The sequence below is a fragment of the Aquarana catesbeiana genome, linkage group LG01 (genome assembly GCF_042186555.1).
Source record: "Aquarana catesbeiana isolate 2022-GZ linkage group LG01, ASM4218655v1, whole genome shotgun sequence".
Taxonomy (NCBI): Eukaryota; Metazoa; Chordata; class Amphibia; order Anura; family Ranidae; genus Aquarana; species Aquarana catesbeiana.
The window spans coordinates 285,064,937-285,088,291 of NC_133324.1; the positions used below are offsets into that span (position 1 = coordinate 285,064,937).

The 23,355-nt window shown below is 42.8% G+C and overlaps 1 protein-coding gene across 4 annotated transcripts in view; it reads left to right on the forward strand.

The window, feature by feature from the left end:
* The first annotated feature begins 1,046 nt into the window (after positions 1–1,046).
* CABIN1 (calcineurin binding protein 1) overlaps positions 1,047–23,355 on the forward strand; it is a 372,633-nt gene continuing 350,324 nt past the window's right edge. For all 4 annotated transcript variants that reach the window (XM_073629206.1, XM_073629207.1, XM_073629208.1 and 1 more), the window contains exons 1-6: positions 1,047–1,176; positions 13,960–14,010; positions 14,094–14,186; positions 15,604–15,717; positions 17,530–17,664; positions 20,814–20,994. In XM_073629206.1, coding sequence (XP_073485307.1) covers positions 14,008–14,010; positions 14,094–14,186; positions 15,604–15,717; positions 17,530–17,664; positions 20,814–20,994 — 526 coding nt within the window. In that variant the 5' untranslated portion in view covers positions 1,047–1,176; positions 13,960–14,007. The remainder of the gene's footprint in view (positions 1,177–13,959; positions 14,011–14,093; positions 14,187–15,603; positions 15,718–17,529; positions 17,665–20,813; positions 20,995–23,355) is intronic.

Here is a 23,355-nt window from a genome sequence, read left to right on the forward strand (position 1 = left end):
TAAATGTCAATGGTCCCAAAAAATTGCCAAAGTGTTCGATCTGTCTGCTGCAATGTCGAAGTCATGCTAAAAATCACTATCATCGCCATTACTAGTAAAAAAAAAAATAAAAAAATAAAAATGCCATAAATCTATCCCCTATTTTGTAGATGCGATAACTTTTACGCAAACCAATCAATATACGCTTATTGTGATTTTTTTTTTTTTTTTACCAAAAATATGTAGAAGAATATATATAGGCCTAAACTGAGGAAGAAATTAAAAAAAAAATTGGGGGATATTTATTATAGCAAAAAGTAAAAAATATTGTTTTTTTTCAAAATTGTCGCTTTTTTTTTTGTTTATAGCGCAAAAAAGAAAAATCACAGAGGTAATCAAATACCACCAAAAGAAAACTCTATTTGTGGGGAAAAAAGGACATCAATTTTGTTTGGGTACAACGCTGCAGGACCACGCAATTGTCAGTTAAAGCGACGCAGTGCCATAACGCAAAAAATTGCCTGGTCAGGAAGGGGGCAAATCTTCCGGGGCTGAAGTGGTTAAAAAAGAAATTGCCGTGTTCAAGTGTTCGGGTTTGGCTTGAAGAAAAGGTGACAGCCCCATATGTAATTCCCTTCCACAAGCGGTGGTCTCAGCAGGGGGCATTGATAGTTTCAAGAAACTATTATATAAGCACCTGAACGACCACAACATACAATGATATAAAATGTAATACTGACATATAATCACACACATAGGTTGGACTTAATGGACTTGTGTCTTTTTTCAACCTCCCCTACTATGTAACTTGCATGGCAATCAACGTGCTATATCTAGGGCTGTGCTGCATAAATGACAAGACACCATGAAAATGACTTTTTAATATAACTTTATTACTATACACAATAAGTGACCATAACCAACGCAGCAATAGAAAAGAGCATTGCACATGCGCAGTGGCGGAACTGAGTGTCGGGGACGCGCAGTGGGGCGAGCACGTAGGCCGCTGTCTCCTGTACGCTCTTTCCTCAGATGTGTCTTCCGGTTTACGCTGCTCTAGTGGGCGTGTTTCCAAAGAGGGGTCGTTTGATTGGTTCTGTATTGGCCTGACGTTAGCCTACGGCTGCCAGTGATAGTGCTGGGTGAATGTGGTCCCTTATGAATGAGTGCTGGAGGTGGTTGCCGTGGTGACCGTAGGTGAGTTTCCCGGTAATTCTCCGTGGAGGAGACATGAGCGGACACTATAATGTACTCGGACCTCCTGGACGGAAGTGTGAGCCGGGCCCGGGGCTCATCATTGAAGGACTTTGATTGGCTTGCAGTCTTCTTCTGATTGTTCTGTGACAAAGACATGAGTGTGTGCAGCTTAGATAGAACAGACACTATTAGATCAATGTGTGTTCATCATTATCACCTACAGAGCTATGGCTGCATTCTGTCCCTCATAGGACAACTGGACTTATATTGTGTCCTTGCTGTCACCAGTTATGGGGGGGAAGAGCCCTGGTCTCATCATAGTCAGTGTCCCTGGTCTATTCATAATAGTCAGTGTCCCTGGTCTCATCATCTTAGTCAATGTCCCTGGTCTTATCATCATAGTCAGTGTCCCTGGTCTCATAATAGTCAGTGTCCCTGGTCTCATCATCATAGTTAGCGTCCCTGGTCTCATCATAGTCAGTGTCCCTGGTCTCATAATAGTCAGTGTCCCTGGTCTAATCATCATAGTTAGTATCCCTGGTCTCATCATAGTCAGTGTCCCTGGTCTCATCATCATAGTTAGTGTCCCTGGTCTCATCATAGTCAGTGTCCCTGGTCTCATAATAGTCAGTGTCCCTGGTCTAATCATCATAGTTAGTATCCCTGGTCTCATCATAGTCAGTGTCCCTGGTCTCATCATCATAGTTAGTGTCCCTGGTCTCATCATAGTCAGTGTCCCTGGTCTCATAATAGTCAGTGTCCCTGTTCTCATCATCTTAGTCAATGTCCCTGGTCTATTCATAATAGTCAATGTCCCTGGTCTCATCATCTTAGTCAATGTCCCTGGTCTCATCATAGTCAGTGTCCCTGGTCTCATAATAGTCAGTGTCCCTGGTTTAATCATCATAGTTAGTATCCCTGGTCTCATCATAGTCAGTGTCCCTGGTCTCATCATCATAGTTAGTGTCCCTGGTCTCATCATAGTCAGTGTCCCTGGTCTCATAATAGTCAGTGTCCCTGTTCTCATCATCTTAGTCAATGTCCCTGGTCTATTCATAATAGTCAATGTCCCTGGTCTCATCATCTTAGTCAATGTCCCTGGTCTATTCATAATAGTCAATGTCCCTGGTCTCATCATCTTAGTCAATGTCCCTGGTCTCATCATCTTAGTCAATGTCCCTGGTCTTATCATCATAGTCAGTGTCCCTGGTCTCATAATAGTCAGTGTCCCTGTTCTCATCATCTTAGTCAATGTCCCTGGTCTATTCATAATAGTCAATGTCCCTGGTCTATTCATAATAGTCAATGTCCCTGGTCTATTCATAATAGTCAATGTCCCTGGTCTCATCATCATAGTCAGTGTCCCTGGTCTCATAATAGTCAGTGTCCCTGGTCTCATCATCATAGTCAGTGTCCCTGTTCTCATCATCTTAGTCAATGTCCCTGGTCTCATCATCATAGTCAGTGTCCCTGGTCTCATCATAGTCAGTGTCCCTGTTCTCATCATCATAGTTAGCGTCCCTGGTCTCATCATAGTCAGTGTCCCTGGTCTCATAATAGTCAGTGTCCCTGTTCTCATCATCTTAGTCAATGTCCCTGGTCTCATCATCATAGTCAGTGTCCCTGGTCTCATAATAGTCAGTGTCCCTGTTCTCATCATCTTAGTCAATGTCCCTGGTCTCATCATCATAGTCAGTGTCCCTGTTCTCATCATCTTAGTCAATGTCCCTGGTCTCATCATCATAGTGAGTGTCCCTGGTCTCATCATAGTCAGTGTCCCTGTTCTCATCATCATAGTTAGCGTCCCTGGTCTCATCATAGTCAGTGTCCCTGGTATCATCATCATAGTCAGTGTCCCTGGTCTCATCATCATAGTTAGCGTCCCTGGTCTCATCATAGTCAGTGTCCCTGGTCTCATCATCATAGTTAGTGTCCCTGGTCTCATCATAGTCAGTGTCCCTGGTCTCATCATCATAGTTAGTGCCCCTGGTCTCATCATAGTCAGTGTCCTTGGTCTCATCATCATAGTTAGTGTCCCTGGTCTCATCATCATAGTTAGCGTCCCTGGTCTCATCATCATAGTCCAGCCTTTCTCAACCTTTTCAACACAGAGGAACCCTTGAAATAGTTCTCCAGTCTCGGGGAACCCCTGCTAAAAATTAGAAATCTACAACTCGTGATACATTAGTGTGATGGTCAGTGGGAAGAATGGTCCTTACACTTGTGGTCATTGGGAAGAATTACCTCCTTACAGATAGCTAAAAAGATCAATGGTGGCGGTGGGAACTTATCCGAGAGGCAGAAATGGTCCAATTTTGAAGGAACCCCAGCAACCTCTGGAGGAACCCTAGGGTTCCACTGAACCCTGGTTGAGAATCACTGTTATAGTTAGTGTCCCTGGTCTCATCATCATAGTCAGTGTATGGTCATCAGTGCTGGTGGTAGAAGTAACCCTGACAGGAAAGAACTATTAGTACTGTCAGTGTACTGTCCATAGCACTGATGATACAGTATATAGTCATTAGTAGGGATGAGCTCAGGTACAGGGCTGGCGCTACCACTAGGCAGACTAGGCAGCCGCCTAGGGTGCAGCCAGGACCACTGGTTTCCCTACTTTCCACCTGGAGCTTGTCAGTGCCTCGTTCTCCGTAGTTCAGCATGTGGAGGGCACACACGGTGAGAGCACACTACCACGGCCAGCCGCCTCAGCTCCACACACACACACACACAGAGCAGCGTCTTCGTGGGCACTCCGCCCCCAGTCTGCCTTCACTTCCTGGGTTGTTTGTCACTGTTTACTGAAAGTGAGGAGCGAGGGAAGTGTGGCAATCCCTTCCCAATAATAAGGGGAGGCTGTCCCTCCCCGGGGCGGGAACACTTGACGGGTGACCATATGTACGTCATCCTGCCTCTACTTGGTCACTTGAGCCCTGGGACAGCACAACACACAGGTAGCCATTGGCCACGCCCACACCTGCTATTGATTGGCCGTGGCACAACAAGCACATGACTGGCTGCTCTGACGGGCTGTTTATTGCTGACATAGGATTTCATGCAATGTGCCTGCCTCAGCTCTCTCCTCCTTGTTTTTAAGGGCAGCCCTGAGAAGCTGGCACTAACGGCCAACGCAGTGAGTGAAGTTCTGGCACCTGTCCCACTGGCCCCCCCACCACCTGTCACACTCTCCTCCACCTGTCGCATTGGCCCCCCACCACCTCCTGTCCCACTGGCCCCCCACCACCTCTCACTCTCCACCTGTCACATTGGCCCCCACCTGTCCCACTGGCCCCCCGCCACCACCTGGCCCCCCCCTCCACCTGTCACATTGGCCCCTACCTGCCACCCTGGCCCCCACCTCCTGTCACATTTGCCCCCCACACTGGTCCCCCACCTGTCACTGCTGGATTTGGATGTCTCTTTGCTAGATAGGGCTGTCTCTTTGCTGGATTTGGCTGTCTCTTTGTTATATGGGGATGTCTCTTTGCTGGATTTGGCTGTCTCTTTGGATTGGGCTGTCTTTTTTATATGGGGGGTGTCTCTTTGCTGGATTTTGCTGTCTCTTTGGATTGGGCTGTCTATTTGCTGGATTTGGCTGTCTCTTTGATATATGCATGTTTCTTTGCTGGATTGGGCTGTTTTCCTTCTTTTTTATTATTTTTTTTCTGGATTGGGTTCTCCGCTGACAGCTGAATCTAAAGAACACACGCCGATAATTAAAAATTATGAAAAAAACAACCGAGGGGTCTCCCCCCAATGCATACCAGGCTCTTCAGGCCTGGTATGGATTTTAAGGGGAACGCCAAAGTTTTTTAAAAAAAACGGCGTGTGTCCCACCCAAAATCCATACCAGACCCTTATCCGAGCAGGCAGCCTGCCCCCCCTCCTGAACCACACAGGCCACATGCCCTCAACATGGGGGGGTGCTTTGTGGTGGGTGCTCTGCCCCCCCCCTCCAAGCACCTTGACCCATGTTGTTGGGGACAAGGGCCTATTCCCCACAACCCTTGACTGTGGTTGTGGGGGTCTGCAGGCAGAATCTGGAAGCCCCCTTGTTAAATGTGTACATGTACCCCTACTAAAAAAAAAAGTTCCTCGAAGTAGATCCAATGTCAATCACGATACTTGCTAGACCCAAAAAGGAAGAAGAAAATTTTAAAAAATCTCCAGCCCGGACGAAGGCTCCCGCCGACTGCCCGCTCCTCTGTCTGACAGGGCTTGAATAGCTAAGGGAAGGAGTTACCCGCTGACATCACCAGGAGGCTGTGATTGACGTTGGATCTACTTCTATTTTTTTAAAATAAAGGAATAGTCAAAAACTGTGTGTGTTTTTTATCTTTGACACTTTTTGATGAATGAGTAGGGATACAATGTACCCCTACTCATTCACATAGGGGTGGGGCCCGGGATCTGGGGGCCCCCTTGTTAAAGGGGGGTTCCAGACTTTGATAAGCCCCCCCACCTGCAGACCCCCACAACCCTGGGAAGAGGCCCTTGTCCCCCTGCTCCAAAGCACCCTCCTCCCCGAAGGTTGAGGGCATGTGGCCTGGTATGGTTCAGGGTGGTGCTCACTTGTCCCCTCCCTTTTCTGACACGCCGGGCTGCATTAATTTTGGGGGGAACCCTACACTGTTTTTTTAAAAAAAATTATTTATTTATTGTTATTTTTTTTTCATTTTGGCGTGGGGTACCCGAAGGGCCTGGTATGCAATGGGGAGGGACCCCACGCTGTTTTATTTTCAAAATGTTTAATTGTTAATTGCCGGCATGGTTTCTTTACATTCAGCTGTCAGAGGGTTCACCGCAGACAGCTGATGACTCATCTGTTGAGGATGCGGCGGCCAGCTTCCCGGCCCGCTCCTTAGCAACCAGCTACATGCAATAAATTACTGCATGAAAATATGCAGTAATTACCACATTATCGAAACTTTATCACAAAATTCTTCGTGAATTTCACTTTCAAAACTGATTTAATGCAAGAGCTAATTTAATGCATTTTATATATTGTTATTTATCTCTTAAATACCATTTCTGAATTGACCCCTATTTGATTGGTCTTTTTAGGTCTTCAGGGCACAGCCAGAGATTTTTGTTAAATTTGTTTTTAGGGCCATGTCCAATGGGCATTTTCGGGGTCTTGCCTGATTCCGTTAGTGGTGGAATTTTAGCATTAACATAGTTGTATACTGTCAATTAAGGCATTGTACACTTTCAAATGTTTTAGTTGTGGGTATTAGTATAGTTCTATTCCCTGTGTCGTTTGTTTGCTAAGCCATGACACTACAAACTGCAGCCATAACATGTGAGCGATTCCCCCTATGTCTATGCATTAATTTACCTAGCTTGTCCCTATTTACAAAAAGGCAACTTCTTGTTTAAGGTCATTCTCCCATGCAACGGGGCTGTACTGCTCGTTTTGTCTAGTGGTGCACAGAAAGGCTATACTCAAAAAAAAAAAAAAAAAAGGCCCCATACACACTATACAACTTTTGTTGTCTGATTTCCTTTAGATTTACCAAAACCATGTAGTGCAAGGGCCTGCCTGATTGCATACAAATTGAAACTCTTAAGGTTTGACCTCCATATTATATGGTTTTGGTAAATCTGAAGGAAAAAATCTACAGAAAATTCTATAGTGCGTATCCCGCTTTAGATGCGCCACGGATTTGTTTATAATTTGTGACCACAAATTGGAAGTAGATGTTACATAAGGCAAACTGCAAGAGTTCTAAAAGAAACTCATTCCGTGCACCCATCATGAGGTAATTCTGATCTAAGAAGTGTGCTGTGGCAGCTAGGCCCCATGAACGGGGTATTGAAGTATATAGAGATTCTACGTCGATGCTCGCCAAAATGGCCTCAGGTAGTATAGAAAAATTATCAGTTTGCGTTAGGACATGTTTTGTGTCTTGTATATATAAAGATAATTTTGTTACCATTTCTTTTATTAATACCTCAAGGTATTTTCCTGTTTGTTCAAGGGGCCCTTTGATGGCTGAGATTATTGGACTCCCCGGTTGATCCTGTGATGACTTGTGGATCTTTGGGATGACGTAAATAGTTGGTGTATTGTATTCAGACACTGTAAGATGTTCACATTCTTTCTTGGAGAGTAGGTTCGCTTCCAGGGCCAGCTTTAGCTTATAGTTGAGTTCTTGTACCAGGTTATGGAATGGGTTGTAGTCCAGTTTTTCGTATGTAGACTTGTCATTAAGTTGTCTTCTAATTTCACTTTCTTATTTGGTTTCGGATAGAAGTACAATATTTCTCCCTCTATCACTTTTCTTGATAAACATCTGCAGTGCTTCTTTTAGTTCCCGCAGGGCCTGTCTTTCATCTCTGTCAAGATTATCATTGGTCCAGCCTGTCCAGTCAAGGTGGGATAGATTCTCTTGTATCAGGTCCAGGAAGGACTTAAGCCATTTATCTTTTTTGAAGGGAGGCATCTTCGTAGATTTTATCTGCAATTTTGCATTCCTCCTCCAAGGTTCCTGGGAGGCAGCCATTACTTCTGGTTCGTCCTCCTTTCCACAACATAAGGAAGTCAAGGTATACTTGATCTTGAGTAGCATTTTGTTCAGGTGCTATCTCTTCAATGTTAGGTCTCTGATGTACTTGTTTCAAGTAGAACTTTCTTAAGAATAAGACTGTCTTTTATAGACCTCAAAGTTATTCATTGGGCTTGTTGCGGAGAAAGATGGACCTATTTTCAGTAGCTTCTTGTGTCTACTTTGTAGGTTGAAATCTGAGAGATTAATGATGGTGTTGTCAGTTGAGTTCATACTTTCAGGCGGTATATGATTTCTTTCCATTCTATGGTCAAATTTAGTCCTTCTGCTAGCTGTGCATCCCTGTCCTTGTCTATTCCTTCCTGAACTCTCTTTCATTCCTTTTGTCTTTTCTGTTTCCTGCGTTTTTTAGAATTCCCTTTGTTGGTGCAGTCGTTTCTTGTGACGACTGCTCTTCTTCTAAAAAACCCCACATTGCCGTCATCTTCTTGATCAGTGTCAGATACATTAGGGTGTTTACTTGATAATGATCTAGAGCCCAGGGGTGGATCCAGAGTCTAGTCTCGGGAGGGGCACTGCCAGAAAATCCGTTTTTTTTTTGTTTTTTTTTCATGTGGGCAAATTGTGGGAAACGGCTGGTGTTGGCGCTTCACTCATCCCGGCACCATGGTTGTTACGGTGTCAGGATGATTACAGCGCATTAATTCTATAATTACATTGTAATATAAAATGAAATAGTTCAACTCACCATAATGCAGAATCAGTTGGAGCCCTGAGTGTGTCACTTGCCGCGTCACCTGCCACACGTTGTGGATTGTCACTTGCCACACGTTGCGGATTGTCACTTGCCACGTCGCCTGCCACACCTTGAGGATTGTCACTTGCCTGTCACCAGATGCAGATTGTCACTTGCCACATCACCTGCCAAACCTTGCGGATTGCCACTGCGCCACATCACCTGCCACACCTTGTGGATTGTCACTTGCCTGCTAAGGTAGTGTTTTGGTTGTCTCTTGCTGTGTCCCAGACTCTCAGAGTCAGGCAGCAGAGAGATAATGTAATCTCTCTGCTGCCTGCCCAGTGAGGGCAGAAGTTACTACAGGGATGCAGGGCTGGCAGTGAGAGATGATCTCATCTCTCTGCTCCCCCGCCCCTGGCTAACTGATTGGCCAGCTGCCACACCAAGCCTGCTCTCTCACCTGCCAACACACTGAGCCACCTGGCAGCCCGCCCACAAACCGCGCCGCCCGGTCCGCCTGCTATCGGAGCCGCCGGCTATCTCACCCGCCCGCGGAGCCGCCGGCTATCTCACCCGCCCGCGGAGCCGCCGGCTATCTCACCCACCCGGTCGGCAACAAATTTCTCGGGGCTGGCAATTGCCTCATTGCCCCCCCCTGGATCTGTCCCTGCTAGAGCCTCTTTTAGATTTCCTTGATCTGCTACGACCTCTTGAGTTGGAGAGATCAAAGATTTCCCTTTTTTCCCAGTCTTCAACATTCCTCTGGAACTTAGATTGTTTAGTTAGTTTAAGGTTTCTTTGTACCTTGTTGACTTCCTTTTTTAATATCTCATTATATTTGTCAAATTCCTGCTTACCATTAAATGGTTCCAGTTTTTTAAGGCTTTCATCTATTTGGACTTGTAATTCTACTAGTTGTAATTTATCTTCTTCCACTATTAGCTTGATCACCTCAATGCCGTAGTCAATGCAAGTTTGTTTCCATTTTTGAAGGAATCTTTCGTTATGTAAATGTTCTGCAGGGATCACCCCTTCACGTAGTCCTCGTGGGATTATTTTTCTTTCGTTGTATGTTACTAATGACAGAATGTCCCATTTGCGATTCAGTTGTTTAATGATTAACTTTTGATGTTGCTTAAATAGTATTTTAATAGCATCGTCATCTGATGGTATCTGTGCCTGTGGATTACTTGAGAAGGATAGTCGAATTTCCTCTTCAATGTCCTCACCAATTACAAAAGCCATATGTGTTTCTATTTGCCGTCCAGAGTAAAAATCACCTCTACACACACACACAGCCACTGCAGGGATAGATGTAGTCTGCCAATTATTAATATAAATAAATGTAAGGTAGATTTGGTCCTAGAAAATCTGATGTGATCCAAAGGGAATCAAGATATGAATATGTGATGAAGGGGGAGGGTTCAGATCATCTTATCGGACCAAGGTAATGAGTGAGTATATCACTCAGTACATTCAAAGTGCCAACTCACCTGAATAGGGTGGCGTCCTTTCCTATAGTCCCGAACTCGGCGAACATGCAGAAAAAAGTTGAAGGGGAAGAAACCCAAAGAGCTCGAATGGGAAAAGGGGATTGGGCAGGCAGCGGTCTTCTCCTTATGGTATCGAAACGTTTATTAGTATCAAAGATTATTAAAAAGGCAGACTACATATAAATTTAAACATTTAAGAACACTGTTGCCACTGGTACATAGACATACCCAGATTAGTTTGCACAGTGTAAATGTCCATGCACAAGACTGCTGGACCATGCGGAGGAACTGGTCTTGCGCTCGGAGTATTGGTGGATTAGGTAAGTATATCTCCGCTCTGAAAAGTAGCGGACCTCAAAAATTGGATTTTAAAGGCAATTGAAAAAAAGATAAATATGTATGTATATGTGTATCTGTTTACAATTGTATTATAATATAACATTTCCATGTATGCATCTGTGCTTTTCTTGTGGTTTGTTTCTACAAGAATTCTGTTTTTATTTGCTGTATTTTGTAACAATACATTTTTGTATATTTTTTTTATATATAATTTCTTTATTATTTATTTTTTTCTTTTTTTCAAATGCCTTTAAAATCCCATTTTTGAGGTTCAGTACTTTTCAAAGTTTTAAGGGATGATGGCAATCCACACGTCAACCTATGGGAGCCTATTTATTATGTATATCTCTGCTCTTTTCACCCCAGACAAAAACGAGCAGTTACCCCATGTAGTGTGGGCACAGCAGTTCTTCTTTAAAGCATGTGTACATCAATGTCTTGTATTTTCCTGACATGCATTGTTAAGGAATCAGGAACGCATTGTTTGGCTTTCACACTGGATTGTATGAAGCAATGTTCACACGTGCGTATAGTTACTTTTGCATTAATGAGGCAAGAAGCACTCTGAGCTTGGGGTAAGTGCAGCGGAGGTGGCTGAACGGGATGCACTGTGAGAAGAATGTGAATGGAGAAGGCTGGGACAAGAAGTAAGGTTGCCAGGAGAGATTTGCAGTGCAGGTTGCCCTGAGGTAACAGGGTACTTACCTGTCCCCTACTCCATGCAGAACTCTAATCAGTGCCAGCTGATACACGGAAGCCTTCTGTTCCAGACTTCCTATGCAGCTCTTTGTACTAGGCTCATGGCATGTCATATGACCCAGTAAGGGAAGTCAGGGATGTAGTGGTACTGGTGGGCCCTTTACTCATTATTCCAAACACTGTATATGTAGCTGTATTTTCAATGTATATATTGTTTCTGGCCACTTTCCTTATATAATTAGTGAATGGTCACTGGGAATTCCCTGTGAATGCTTGCTACACACAACATCAAAGCAATCCATTTTCACTAAAAGCCCTTACAAGCATACTTTTTGTGCACTCATTTGACTCTAATGCCTGTGTTCCCCGCCATGCACTATGGAAGAAGGAACCATGATGTGTGGCAGTATACACAGGCACCTATCAATCCTAGAAGTGCTGAATGCCAACAGTCTTACTGAGGCTGAAGAGATGGATTGGAGGTAGGAGAAAAAGGCTGCCAGAGAGTTGAGTATACTGTTTACTATTGTTGAGTACTGGTGGTAATATCTTTAGACACCTGACAGTCTCATTAAAGTGGAACATTACCCATAACAGCTTGATAAAAAATAATGTTCTTTAGCAAGGAACATACATTCCACATTATTATGCTACTAAAAAAGTGTGTGCTGTAAATTGCCCCCAGCATTGCTCCTGTCTCTTTTTGCTGGAGGCTGCCATTTTGTTAAAGGCCAGAGCCCCTGAATAGCAGTAAATCATAAAACGGAACTAAACCCATCAATTTAACAGTTTCAAAAAACAGTTACATTTATGGAATGCTGGGGTTGCTGTCACATTTGCTTATGTTCTCAACCAAACTGTCAAACCATCCAATGGCTGGTGTCATAACTGATCACTTGTGCAGCATCATGGCAGTTGCAGATCAAACAGAAGCAGCTTCCTTGGCTGTAAAGGATAGGGGAGTTTTATTCTGCTTTAAGGCCCCTTTCACATGTGACTGTCCATTTTTATTCCTCTGTTTGCTCAGCAGGGATCTCTCCGTTGATCCCCGCTGACCTGGCGCATGACAGGTCTGTCTCTGCACACTGTGCTGGGACGGTCCTGCCAGAGATACCGCTCTCCTCTATGGGGGGATCGGATGATTACGGACCGCCTGTCCGTTTTCACCTGATCTGCCAGACGGATGAAAAATAGGACATCCATCCGTCTGGATTTTGCAGGGTGAGACAGTGTATTAAAGGCTTTAAAACAGTTTAGGCACTTTGTTTGAATGTTTTACATAGCTATACCTGCAAAAGGGGCCAGCCTGAAGTAATAATTCGACCTAATTTTCTGACTAAAGTTCCACTTTAACAGAAATTCTAAAGCACAGATCTGCCTGTTTCTTTAACCCACCCCCTAGGGAGGGTGGGGCAGAGGTGGTTTAACAATAGTTTGGTTAGTTAGGAAGAACTGTAGACTTCTAAGCTCACAAGGGAGAAGAGCGCAGATTAGGGCCCCATGCACACTGTATGCTCCTGAGGCTTTTTTCTCCTACATGAGTTTAGCAGCAGCAAAAATGAGGTAGAAAGCTGCACTTTGCATGGTCATTAATGCACGTTAGCTCATGTTCCGGTGTCTGGTGTTAATACATTCTATTGCCCAATATTCTGGCAATTAAAATGGATTAACGCGGGATCGCACCTATCGCTGATGCGCATTAATGTGCGTTAAGGAGCTTTTGTTAAAAAGCTCTCCAAAATGCACAAGTGATGTTTTTTTTACTTTTTGTTTCTGCCTGTAAACTCCTCTGCCACTAAACTACTGAAAACTCTTACTTCTTCACTAAATGCCTATAGTTTGCATGGACGCATAGGCTAAGTTAACAGTTAAAAAAAAGGTTAAAAACTAAAAGAAGCAGCTTCTTTGAGCTGCACTGTGCATGAGGCTTAAAAGCAGAAGGTTTTTTGATCTTAATGCTTTCTATGCATTAAAATAAAAAGGCTTCTGTGTTTAGCAGCCTCCAGCACCCCCTAATACCTACCTGAGCCCCATCTCTCTCCAGCAATGTCCACGTGCTACTCGACCATCCGGGGCTCTCCTCCTGATTGGCTGCGACAGCAGCGGCGCCTTTGGCTCCCGTGGCTGTCAATCAAAGTCAATTAGCCAATCAGGAGAGAGAGAGGGCAGGGCCGAATGGCAGCTCCATGTCTGAATTAACACAGGGAGCTGTGACTCGGCTCGGGTGCCCCCATAGCAAGCTGCTTGGTGTGGGGGCACTCGACAGGAGGAAGGGCCCAGGAGCAGCGAAGAGGGACCCCAGAAGAGGAGGATCCAGGCTGCTCTGTGCAAAACCAACTGCACAGAGGAGGTAAGTATAACATGTTTTTTATTTAAAAAAAAAACAAGACTTTACAATCACTTAGTGCTCTTAGTGGTAAAAAGTGCTAGTTTTGAGCGTTGTTTGTACTTGCTTTTAGGAGCATTTAGCGTTTTTTTTCTGCACTCCAGAAAAAGCTCACAGTGTATAGTAAAAGCAGAGTACACCATTTCAGTACAGGAGAGGGCCTTCTCAATTATAATAAATTAAAATATAATGAAAGTATTATTAGAATGTGTTGCATGTGTTTCATGAGGGTATTAAAACTTCACAAAGATTTATAATATACTAGTATACCCATATATTTCTCCCTAATCAGACATTGTTTCAGCGGGATATATATGACATTGGTCATACTAGAGCTCCAGGCAGAAGATGAAGAATTTGTCAGGAGTTCTAATGAGAACTGATCATATGAGGAGGAGCAGAGCTGAAGCTGATCAGAAGGGTAGAGGAGGTACAGTAGGACTGGTGGGGGACTTACAAATGAAGATTTATGATTTATACTCCTTTTGTATGGTGTCAGAATCCTCCAGTGAAAACTGAAGTTGCAATATGGAAGATTCTCTGTTTGCTTGTTATAGTAATTACAAAAGACTAATATTTGTAGTTCATCCATATCAAATATCTGTATTTTTTTCCTTTCAGAATGGATTCCTGTCTTTTGCAGTAGTACTGAATACAGAATATTACAAGATGGTAAATCTATTTCTTCAAATGAGCCGGTATTGCGGAATATTCAATAGACCACTTACCCACATTTTGTGTTATTTTTCTGCTAGATCCGAATAGCTGCTTTAAATGCCACTTCTGCAGTGGAAGAAGAACATGAAGAAACTTTAAAAGGTCACAAAACACAGACAAAGGAAGCTCAGGTAATGGAAGTTAATTAAAAAAGGGGAGGGGGGAATTGCGCTAGGTGCTAAACAAAAATGATGGAAATGATGAAATAAAGAACCGTGAAGGAAATCCTGCAGCTAAAACCCCAAAACCCCAATACAAGGGCACATGAAAAGTATATCAAAGATAAAACAGTGTAGTGCTGGACTGGTAATAAGGTGAACATATAAATTATGAACACATGTGAATTATTGTATTACGACCTAAAATTATTAAGTCACAAAATTAGAATATAATAGTGAAAATCAATAAGTAAAATTAGCTAGTGTAAAACCATACCCTAAAAGATGTATACAAAATGAAACACAAGTGCAAATTAATAAAAAATAAAAATGACAGGCCATTTCATTTTCCCTGAGAGTATCCCCTCTACACCGGTGCCCCCGTTATTGCGGATTAACCATCTAGCGAGGAGACTGACAGGAGAATCTGAGGAATCCATTGTGAGACATCTCCAGGAGTCCACCTTCCACTTCTAAGCCTGTTTTGACCCCCCTGAGTAAGGGCGGTCGCAGGCTCTCTGGTAAGCCTCCAACTTTATCATCTGGTGGCGGGTTGTACTAGCGGTGGATCATGTAACTCCGGACCCTGCATTGGCTTTTTTGTGGACTTGTTTTTTTCACTAATCACATTTATGAACTTTATTTTTCACTCATCACATTTATGAATTTTATATTTTATCTTTTATTAATTTGCACTGTTTCATTTTGTATACATCTTTTAGGGTATGGTTTTACACTAGCTAATTTTACTTATTGATTTTCACTATTATATTCTAATTTTGTGACTTAATAATTTTAGGTCATAATACAATAATTCACATGTGTTCATAATTTATATGTTCACCTTATTACCAGTCCAGCGCTACACTGTTTTATCTTTAATGGAAGTTAATTAAAGTGGTTCTAAAGGTACAATGTTTTTTACCTTAATGCATTTTATGCATTAAGGTAAAAAACCTTCTTCAAGCACCCCCCCCTCCCCCCGATATGTATCTGAGCCCAAAATTGATCCAGCATGTGCACAAGAGAAGCGGCTCTCCCTCTCTTCTCATTAGACAGAGAGGCAGGGGCTATTGGCTTCTGCTGCTGTCAGTCACAGCCAGTGAGGAGGAATATTAATGACCACACACAGCTGGCTTGGTATTGAGCACGCATGAGTGCCTCTTGCTAGGGGGGCATTTGGCAGGGGGGAGGAGCCAGGAGCGCCGACTGGGGACCCGAGAAGAAGAGGATTGGGGCTACTCTGCACAAAGCCTTTCACGAAGCAGGTAAAGTATAACATGTTTGTTTTTTTTTGTTTTTTAGCTTTAGAATCACTTACATTTTTTGCATTAATTGGTGTAGTCAACACATCATATAACTTTATCACTTTAATCAATTATGTTTGTAGGAAGCAGAGGCATTTGCACTTTATCACAAGGCCTTGGATCTGCAAAAGCTTGACTGTTATGATGAGTCTTCACAGGCCTATCACCAGCTGCTTGACACCCGTCTTTTGCAGGAAGTGAGTATATTTTGCTATTTGTCTCCAGGATGAAGCCTTTTTTGGGTGAAATGCATTGGAGTGGGTGTATAACAGGCAGGATTTCATGCTGAGGACTTGAATCTGTGTTATTGAAATTAAGGATTTTTTTTTTTTAATGTTTGAGTTCACATGAATCCCAATTGCATGCTATTGTCTTTATTTACTGAGCATGCAGTCATGCCAGAGTCTGTTTACACCAATAAGGCTAAATAGTAACCACAAAGTAGCCAGTAAAGCCTAGTAGTACACACGATCAGAAAATTGGACGAAAAATATCGTTAGTAGCTTTCAAGAGCCGGTCACGAGTTTGTCTGAAATTATCCGAAGGGACAAACATGAAACTTTTTCTCATATGATACCAGATCATACGATTTTCATTTTATCAGCATAGTTTTCGTCTGAAAAAAATCAAAAATACAAGACTATGCATGCTCGGAAACAAAAGAATACATTACAGTATAATACAACACATCTGAAGTTGTATTCTGTTGTAAGAGGATTTTCGCAAGTTGAGTAACCTCTTCATTTTCGATATGAGACTAGCATGCAAGAAAAAAAAAAAACGATCATTTATTCGATATTCTTATTGCCTTAAGACACTCATTAGGAGAATATAACATTGCTAAGGAGAGTGTGTAGAAGGTTGTCATGTTGGCGAGAATAGTGAGCATCGTTATGAGAAAGAATGTTAAAGGATACGTTCACCTTTCAGGGTGTAAAATGTAACGAATGGCCTGCCCCCCACCCTACCTAATTCACCAATCTGACAGGTAGCAGGGCTCTGTCCGCCTGGCCGCGTCACTCATTCAGAGTCCTGTCAATGGAATACTACAAGGTCCCGCAGCCTTTGCGGAGATATAGATCTATACAGCATCTCATGGTCTGGGGCTGCATGATTGCTGCCAGCACTGGGGAGCTACAATTTATTGAGGGAACCATGAATGCCAACATGTACTGTGACATACTGAAGCTGAGCATGATCCCCTCCCTTTGGAGACTGGGCTGCAGGGCAATATTCCAACACAACGACCCCAAACACACCTCCAAGACGACCACTGCCTTGCTAAAGAAGCTGAGGGTAAGGTTGATGGACTGGCCAAGCATGTATCCAGACCTAAACCCTATTGAGCATCCTCAAATGGATGGTGGAGGAGCGCAAGGTATCTACCATCCACCAGCTCTGTGATGTCGTCATGGAGGAGTGGAAGAGGACTCCAGTGGCAACCTGTGAAGCTCTGGTGAACTCCATGCCCAAGAGGGTTAAGGCAGTGCTGGAAAATAATGGTGGCCACACAAAATATTGACACTTTGGACCCAATTTGGACATTTTCACTTAGGGCTGTACTCACTTTTGTTGCCAGCAGTTTAGACATTAATGGCTGTGTGTTGAGTTATTTTGAGGGGACAGCAAATTTACACTGTTATACAAGCTGTACAATCACTACTGTACATTGTAGAAAAGTGTAATTTCTTCAGTGTTGTCACATGAAAAGATATAGTAAAATATTTACAAAAATGTGAGGGGTGTACTCACTTTTGTGAGATACTGAATACTGTGTATATGTACTGTATATGTGTGTATATGTGTGTGTGTGTGTGTGTGTGTGTGTGGTATATATACATACATACCTACCTAGAGGATTTGGTCTAGCTATGTGTCCTTTTTTGTTAATATAGCTCTCTTGTCTCGTTACAATGAACCCTTCACTATGCTGTACTATTTCATTACTTTTTTGTTTATATTGTTTTCTATGAAATATGTAGCATATCAATTATGTCCTGTATTTTCAGGCTGCCCCAGTGACTGATGAGAAGGAAGGTCTTAAACATCCTGGTTTAATGCTTAAGTATTCAACATATAAGAATCTGGCACAACTTGCGACGAAAAGAGAAGATTTGGAAACTGCAATGGAGTATAATCTTGAGGTACAATGTACATTCATATTAATATAAAATTATTTTAAAAAAATATAAAGTTGATTATTTACTAAGGAGGAGGGTTATTTTATTCCTTCATTCTGCTCCTTATTTTATCTTATTTCTTTATAATTTTCTCCTAAAGATGTTTAAGCAATTAATATAACTGTTTGTTATGTACGTAATTCTTATTTTTTTTGCATAAAATGAGTGTTTAACCACTTCAGCCCCGGAAGATTTCTCTCCTTAATGACCAGGCCTTTTTTTGCGATTTGGCACTGCGTCAGTTTAACAATTGCACAGGCGAGCGACTTTGTACAAAAACAAAATTGATGTCCTTTTTTCACCACAAATGTAGCTTTCTTTTGGTGGTAATTGATCACTTCTGCGATTTTTATTTTTTTGCTCTATAAACAAAAAAAAGCGGCAATTTTGAAAAAAAAAAAAAAAAAATTTTACTTTTTGCTATAATGAATATCCCCAAAAATTAAAAAAAAAAAAAAATTCTTCCTCAGTTTAGGCCAATATGTATACTTATTTTGGGTAAAAAAAAATCACAATAAGGGTATATTGATTTTTTTTTTTTATTTATGGCATTTTTTTTATACTTTTTTTTTTTTTTTTTTTTTACTAGTAATGGCGGTGATCTGTGATTTTTATTGGGACTGCGACATTGTGGGGGCCAGATCGGACACTTTTGACACTTTTGGGACGATTTATACAGCGATATAAATGCTATAAAAATGCACTGATTACTGTATAAATGTCAACACTAGGGGGTGATCAAGGGGTTAACTTTTTTATGCATAAAGATAAAAAGCTTTCTGTGTGCAGCAGCCCCCCTTATACTTATCTAGATCCAGCGATGTTGCACGAGAGACTTGGCTGTCTGGGATTCCCCTCCTCAATGCCTAAGACAGCAGTGAGGCGCTATTGGCTCCCCCTGCTGCCAAAGTCAGTGAGCTAATGAGGAAAGAAAGGAGGCGAGGCGGGCCACAGGTCCTTGTCTGAATGGATACAAGGAGCTGCGGCTCGGGTGCTCTCATAGCAAGCTGCTTGCTGTGGGGGCACTCAGCAGGAGGGATGGGCCAGGAGCACCGAAGAGGGACCCAAGAAGAGGAGGATCTGGGCTGCTCTGTGCAAAACCAACTGCACAGAGCAGGTAAGTATGAAATATTTGTTTTTTTTAACAAACATAAAAAAATTAGACTTTAGTATCACTTTAAGGAGGAATAACCTGTGTGGTAATCTTAGTGAATCCTATTGATTCATTGATTGAGTCATTAATGCTGACAGTTGATAGAGATATGTGGAATTTCAGTACCTGCCTGCTAATGAGAAGGATTTTTCATAAACAATCCAGATAGTGGCTGTAAATCACGTTACAAACTAGTTATATGTACTGAGATACCCTGTGCATCTTCTAAAGCAGGCAAGACAAACTAGTGTTTTATGAGCCACATGTATCCCTCTAAGGCTGGGTTCACACTGCAGTACAGAGCGGCTCACAGCAGGAGTCCGGTGCGTCCCTGTTCACTGTTTTCAGGTCCGATTTCAGTCTGAATTTTTGACTGAATTCGGACCTGAAAGGGACCAAAAGACACACAGGACTCCTGTGCAATTTGCACCGGTGCCACTCCGGAGATGTGTGAACTGGCTCCATAGAGAGCCGGTCACAATCTCCAGACATGCGAATTGGATGTGGAGAAATCCTCCACATCTAATTCGCAATAGTGTGAACCCAGCCTAACTCTGCAGCCCTCAGTGTTAATGAATGTACCCCCAGCTGTTTTTCATTTGATGGGGACATTACCCTTCCTTACATAATTTGGCTTCAAAATACTTGAGTAAATGTTTTTTAGTGAGGATTCTCAACTACTTTAGTGTTCTGACTTGGTGGCTTTCAATAAAATCCATATTATTTGATCAGTCTTTTGGGTGGTAATGTGTTACTTAGGTCCAGGTTCCTCTTCTCTGTGACAAATCAAAATATGGATTTAAAATGAGTAGTTAAAGCGGAACTTTACCCATAACAGCTTGATAAAAAATAATGTTCTTTAGCAAGGAACATACATTCTACATTAATAATTATGCTACCAAAATTAGTGTTTGCTGTTAATTGCCTCCAGCATTGCTCCTGTTTTTTCTTGCTGGAGGGGCGACCATTTTTCTGAAGCCCAGAGCCCCTGAACAGCAGTAAATCCACAAAGCGTAACTAAACCTATCGATTTAAATGGTTTCAAAAACAGTTACATTCCTGGAATGCCGGGATTGCTGACTGTTACATTTGCTTGTGTCCTCAACCAAACTGTCAAACCATGAAATGGCTGGTGTCATAACTGATCACATGCGCTGCACCATGACCGTTGTAGATCAAATAGAAGCAGCTTCCTTGGTTGTAAAGGATAGGAGGGTTTAATTCCGCTTTAAGGCTGTCATCGGATCGGCCTTTACAAACATAGCAGTGCCTAACAATAGAGAGCAACTGAGCATGTGCAAAGCAGGATGAGACTGTGTATTACTGAATTTTAAAGAGTATAAACACTAATTTTTAACGTTTTACATAGCTATACCTGCAAAATGGGCCAGCCTGAAGTGGTCTAGCAGGACTTCATTTTATGACTAAAGTTGCACTTTAAAGTGGTGTTCCGCCCCCAAAAAAAAAATTTAAAGCCAGGAGCTACACATACTGCAGCTGCTGGCTTTTAAAAATAGGACACTTATCTGTCCTGGAGTTCAGCAATGTCAACACCGCAGCTGATGTTTCCATCAGCTGTCTGGTGCTGCCGCTGCCATTGCGGGTAAGGATACCCGGCAGTGTAGCCTTACGGCTTCGCGCCGGGAACCCTACTGCGCATGCGCGAGGCCTTGCTCCTCTCTCCTACTGGCCCTGCAACAGGGAGAGGAGGAGGGAGGAGGAGGAAGCCCCAGGGTCATGATACAGGCTGCGGCCCGGACTCCCGGAAGTGGGAACATGTTACCTGTCAAAGATAGGTATCCTGTCCCCCCTCCCCCCCTGAAAGGTGCCAGCTGTGGTGCCGGAGGGGGAAAGGAGACAAAAGAGCGGAAGTTCCACTTTTGGTTGGAACGCCGCTTTTAAGGTTTTTTCCACACAATTTTGTTTACTTTTGCTTGATCATTTTCTGTTTATTTTGCAGGCTGTCATGCTGGACTCTACTGATGTTAACTTGTGGTACAAGATCGGTCAGTTGGCACTTCGCCTTGTACGCATTCCACTGGCACGACATGCATTTGAAGAAGGACTCCAGTGTAACCCTGATCATTGGCCTTGTCTGGATAACCTGGTCACTGTCCTGTATACAATCTACGATTATAGTAGTAAGTTTTGCCCAAACCAATAATTGAACTTAGACTTGGTGAAGGGAAAATTAATTAAAAAATGATGGTATTGATTTTTTTTTTTTGATCAATACATGGCAGAGAAATAAAGGGCTCTAAAGAGCATAGCACTGCACTATGATATTGCTATCTCTCTCTCTGGTGGGCTGAGTCACCTGCTGGTATTTTATACCTCCTGAGGACTCCAGCACTGTGAGCTCCTGTCCTATTACCTAGCTCTGCTTCCACTTTTTGTGGGGGTGTAACTCCCTCATTAAGAGGGTAATCAACTCTCAATGGTGGCTGGTATCAAGCTTGAAACTATCAAACTCACACTATTCGTGTTCTTAAGAGCCAGAAGTGACTGAGGCTAAGCTTAGCCTTAGGCTAAGTTTAGACTTGTGTCTAAATCGCTGCACCTCTGAAAAGCAATTCATGTTGCTTTTTAGAGGCATTTGACAGGCGGCGAGGAGGCGATGTGACGCCTTCTCACTGCCTGTTTTAACCCCGTAATTGCCGCAACAATTGAACATTGAATGTGGTTGTGGGGCGTTTGTGGCTTCCCTATTCACTTCTCACAGGAGCTGAGGAGCTGTGTAAACACCACATCTACTGCTTTTGATTAAAAGGGGGGGGGGGGGGCTAAAAATGCAACTCAACTGCGTGTCCTAACCCCCCTTCACCCCCAAACAGACTAAACAAGCCCTTAAAGGGAGACCCTTGCTTTTCCTAAAGAAGAAAATAATATAGTATATAAACTTGCCATACAAGGTTAATATTTAAAATTGCTTTCCATGTCAATATGCAGTTGCTGTCATTTTCTTACATGCCATGACATTTAGTGCAATATTTCAATTTGGAGGCATTCTGTGCACCATGTATGGAATAACCACAGAAAAGCACGGTAATTTCCTGCTTCTGTGATTGGCTTACTGATTTTCTTTTCTTTGATTTGCTGAGCATTATAAGAATTGTAAAAAGGCTTGTAGGGCTTAGTGCTATGTATAGCAACATGTTAGTTTTTGTAAATATATATCATAATTTATAGGAGCAGCATACAGAAAAGATCAGTATATAGTCAGTTAATTGCAAATCTACAATGGGGACGGAAAGTATTCAGACCCTCTTAAATTTTTCACTCTTTGTTATATTGCAGCCATTTGCTAAAATCATTTAAGTTCATTTTTTTCCTCATTAATGTACACACAGCACCCCATATTGACAGAAAAACACAGAATTGTTGAAATTTTTGCAGATTTATTAAAAAAGAAAAACTGAAATATCACATGGTCCTAAGTATTCAGACCCTTTGCTGTGACACTCATATATTTAACTCAGGTGCTGTCCATTTCTTCTGATCATCCTTGAGATGGTTCTACACCTTCATTTGAGTCCAGCTGTGTTTGATTATACTGATTGGACTTGGTTAGGAAAGCCACACACCTGTCTTTATAAGACCTTACAGCTCACAGTGCATGTCAGAGCAAATGAGAATCATGAGGTCAAAGGAACTGCCTGAAGAGCTCAGAGACAGAATTGTGGCAAGGCACAGATCTGGCCAAGGTTACAAAAAATTTCTGCTGCACTTAAGGTTCCTAAGAGCACAGTGGCCTCCATAATCCTTAAATGGAAGACGTTTGGTACGACCAAAACCCTTCCTAGAGCTGGCCGTCCTGCCAAACTGAGTTATCGGGGGAGTAGAGCCTTGGTGAGAAAGGTAACGAAGAACCAAAAGATCACTGTGGCTGAGCTCCTGAGATGCAGTCAGGAGATGGGAGAAAGTTGTAGAAAGTCGACCATCACTGCAGCCCTCCACCAGTCGGGGCTTTATGGCAGAGTGGCCCGACAGAAGCCTCTCCTCAGTGCAAGTCACATGAAAGCCCGCATGGAGTTTGCTAAAAAAACACCTGAAGGACTCCAAGATGGTGAGAAATAAGATTCTCTGGTCTGATGAGACCAAGATAGAACTTTTTGGCCTTAATTCTAAGCGGTGTGTGTGGAGAAATTAGTCACTGCTCATCACCTGTCCAATACAGTCCCAACAGTGAGGCATGGTGGTGGCAGCATCATGCTGTGGGGGTGTTTTCTTTCTCGAACATCACGGGACACAGAGCCACAGTAATTACTGATGGATTATATAGGGTATCACTGGTGATTGGACACTGGCACACCCTATCAGGAAGTTCAACCCCCTATATAATCCCTCCCCTTGCAGGGATACCTCAGTTTTTACTCCAGTGTCTTAGGTGATGGACGTGTAAAGATGTGCTGTGCTGAGCTCCAAAGGGAATTTCCTATATCCTATACTGGGGCAAGCCAGGCAGACCGGATCCATTCAAAGTGTCCTTTCTAGGCCGAATT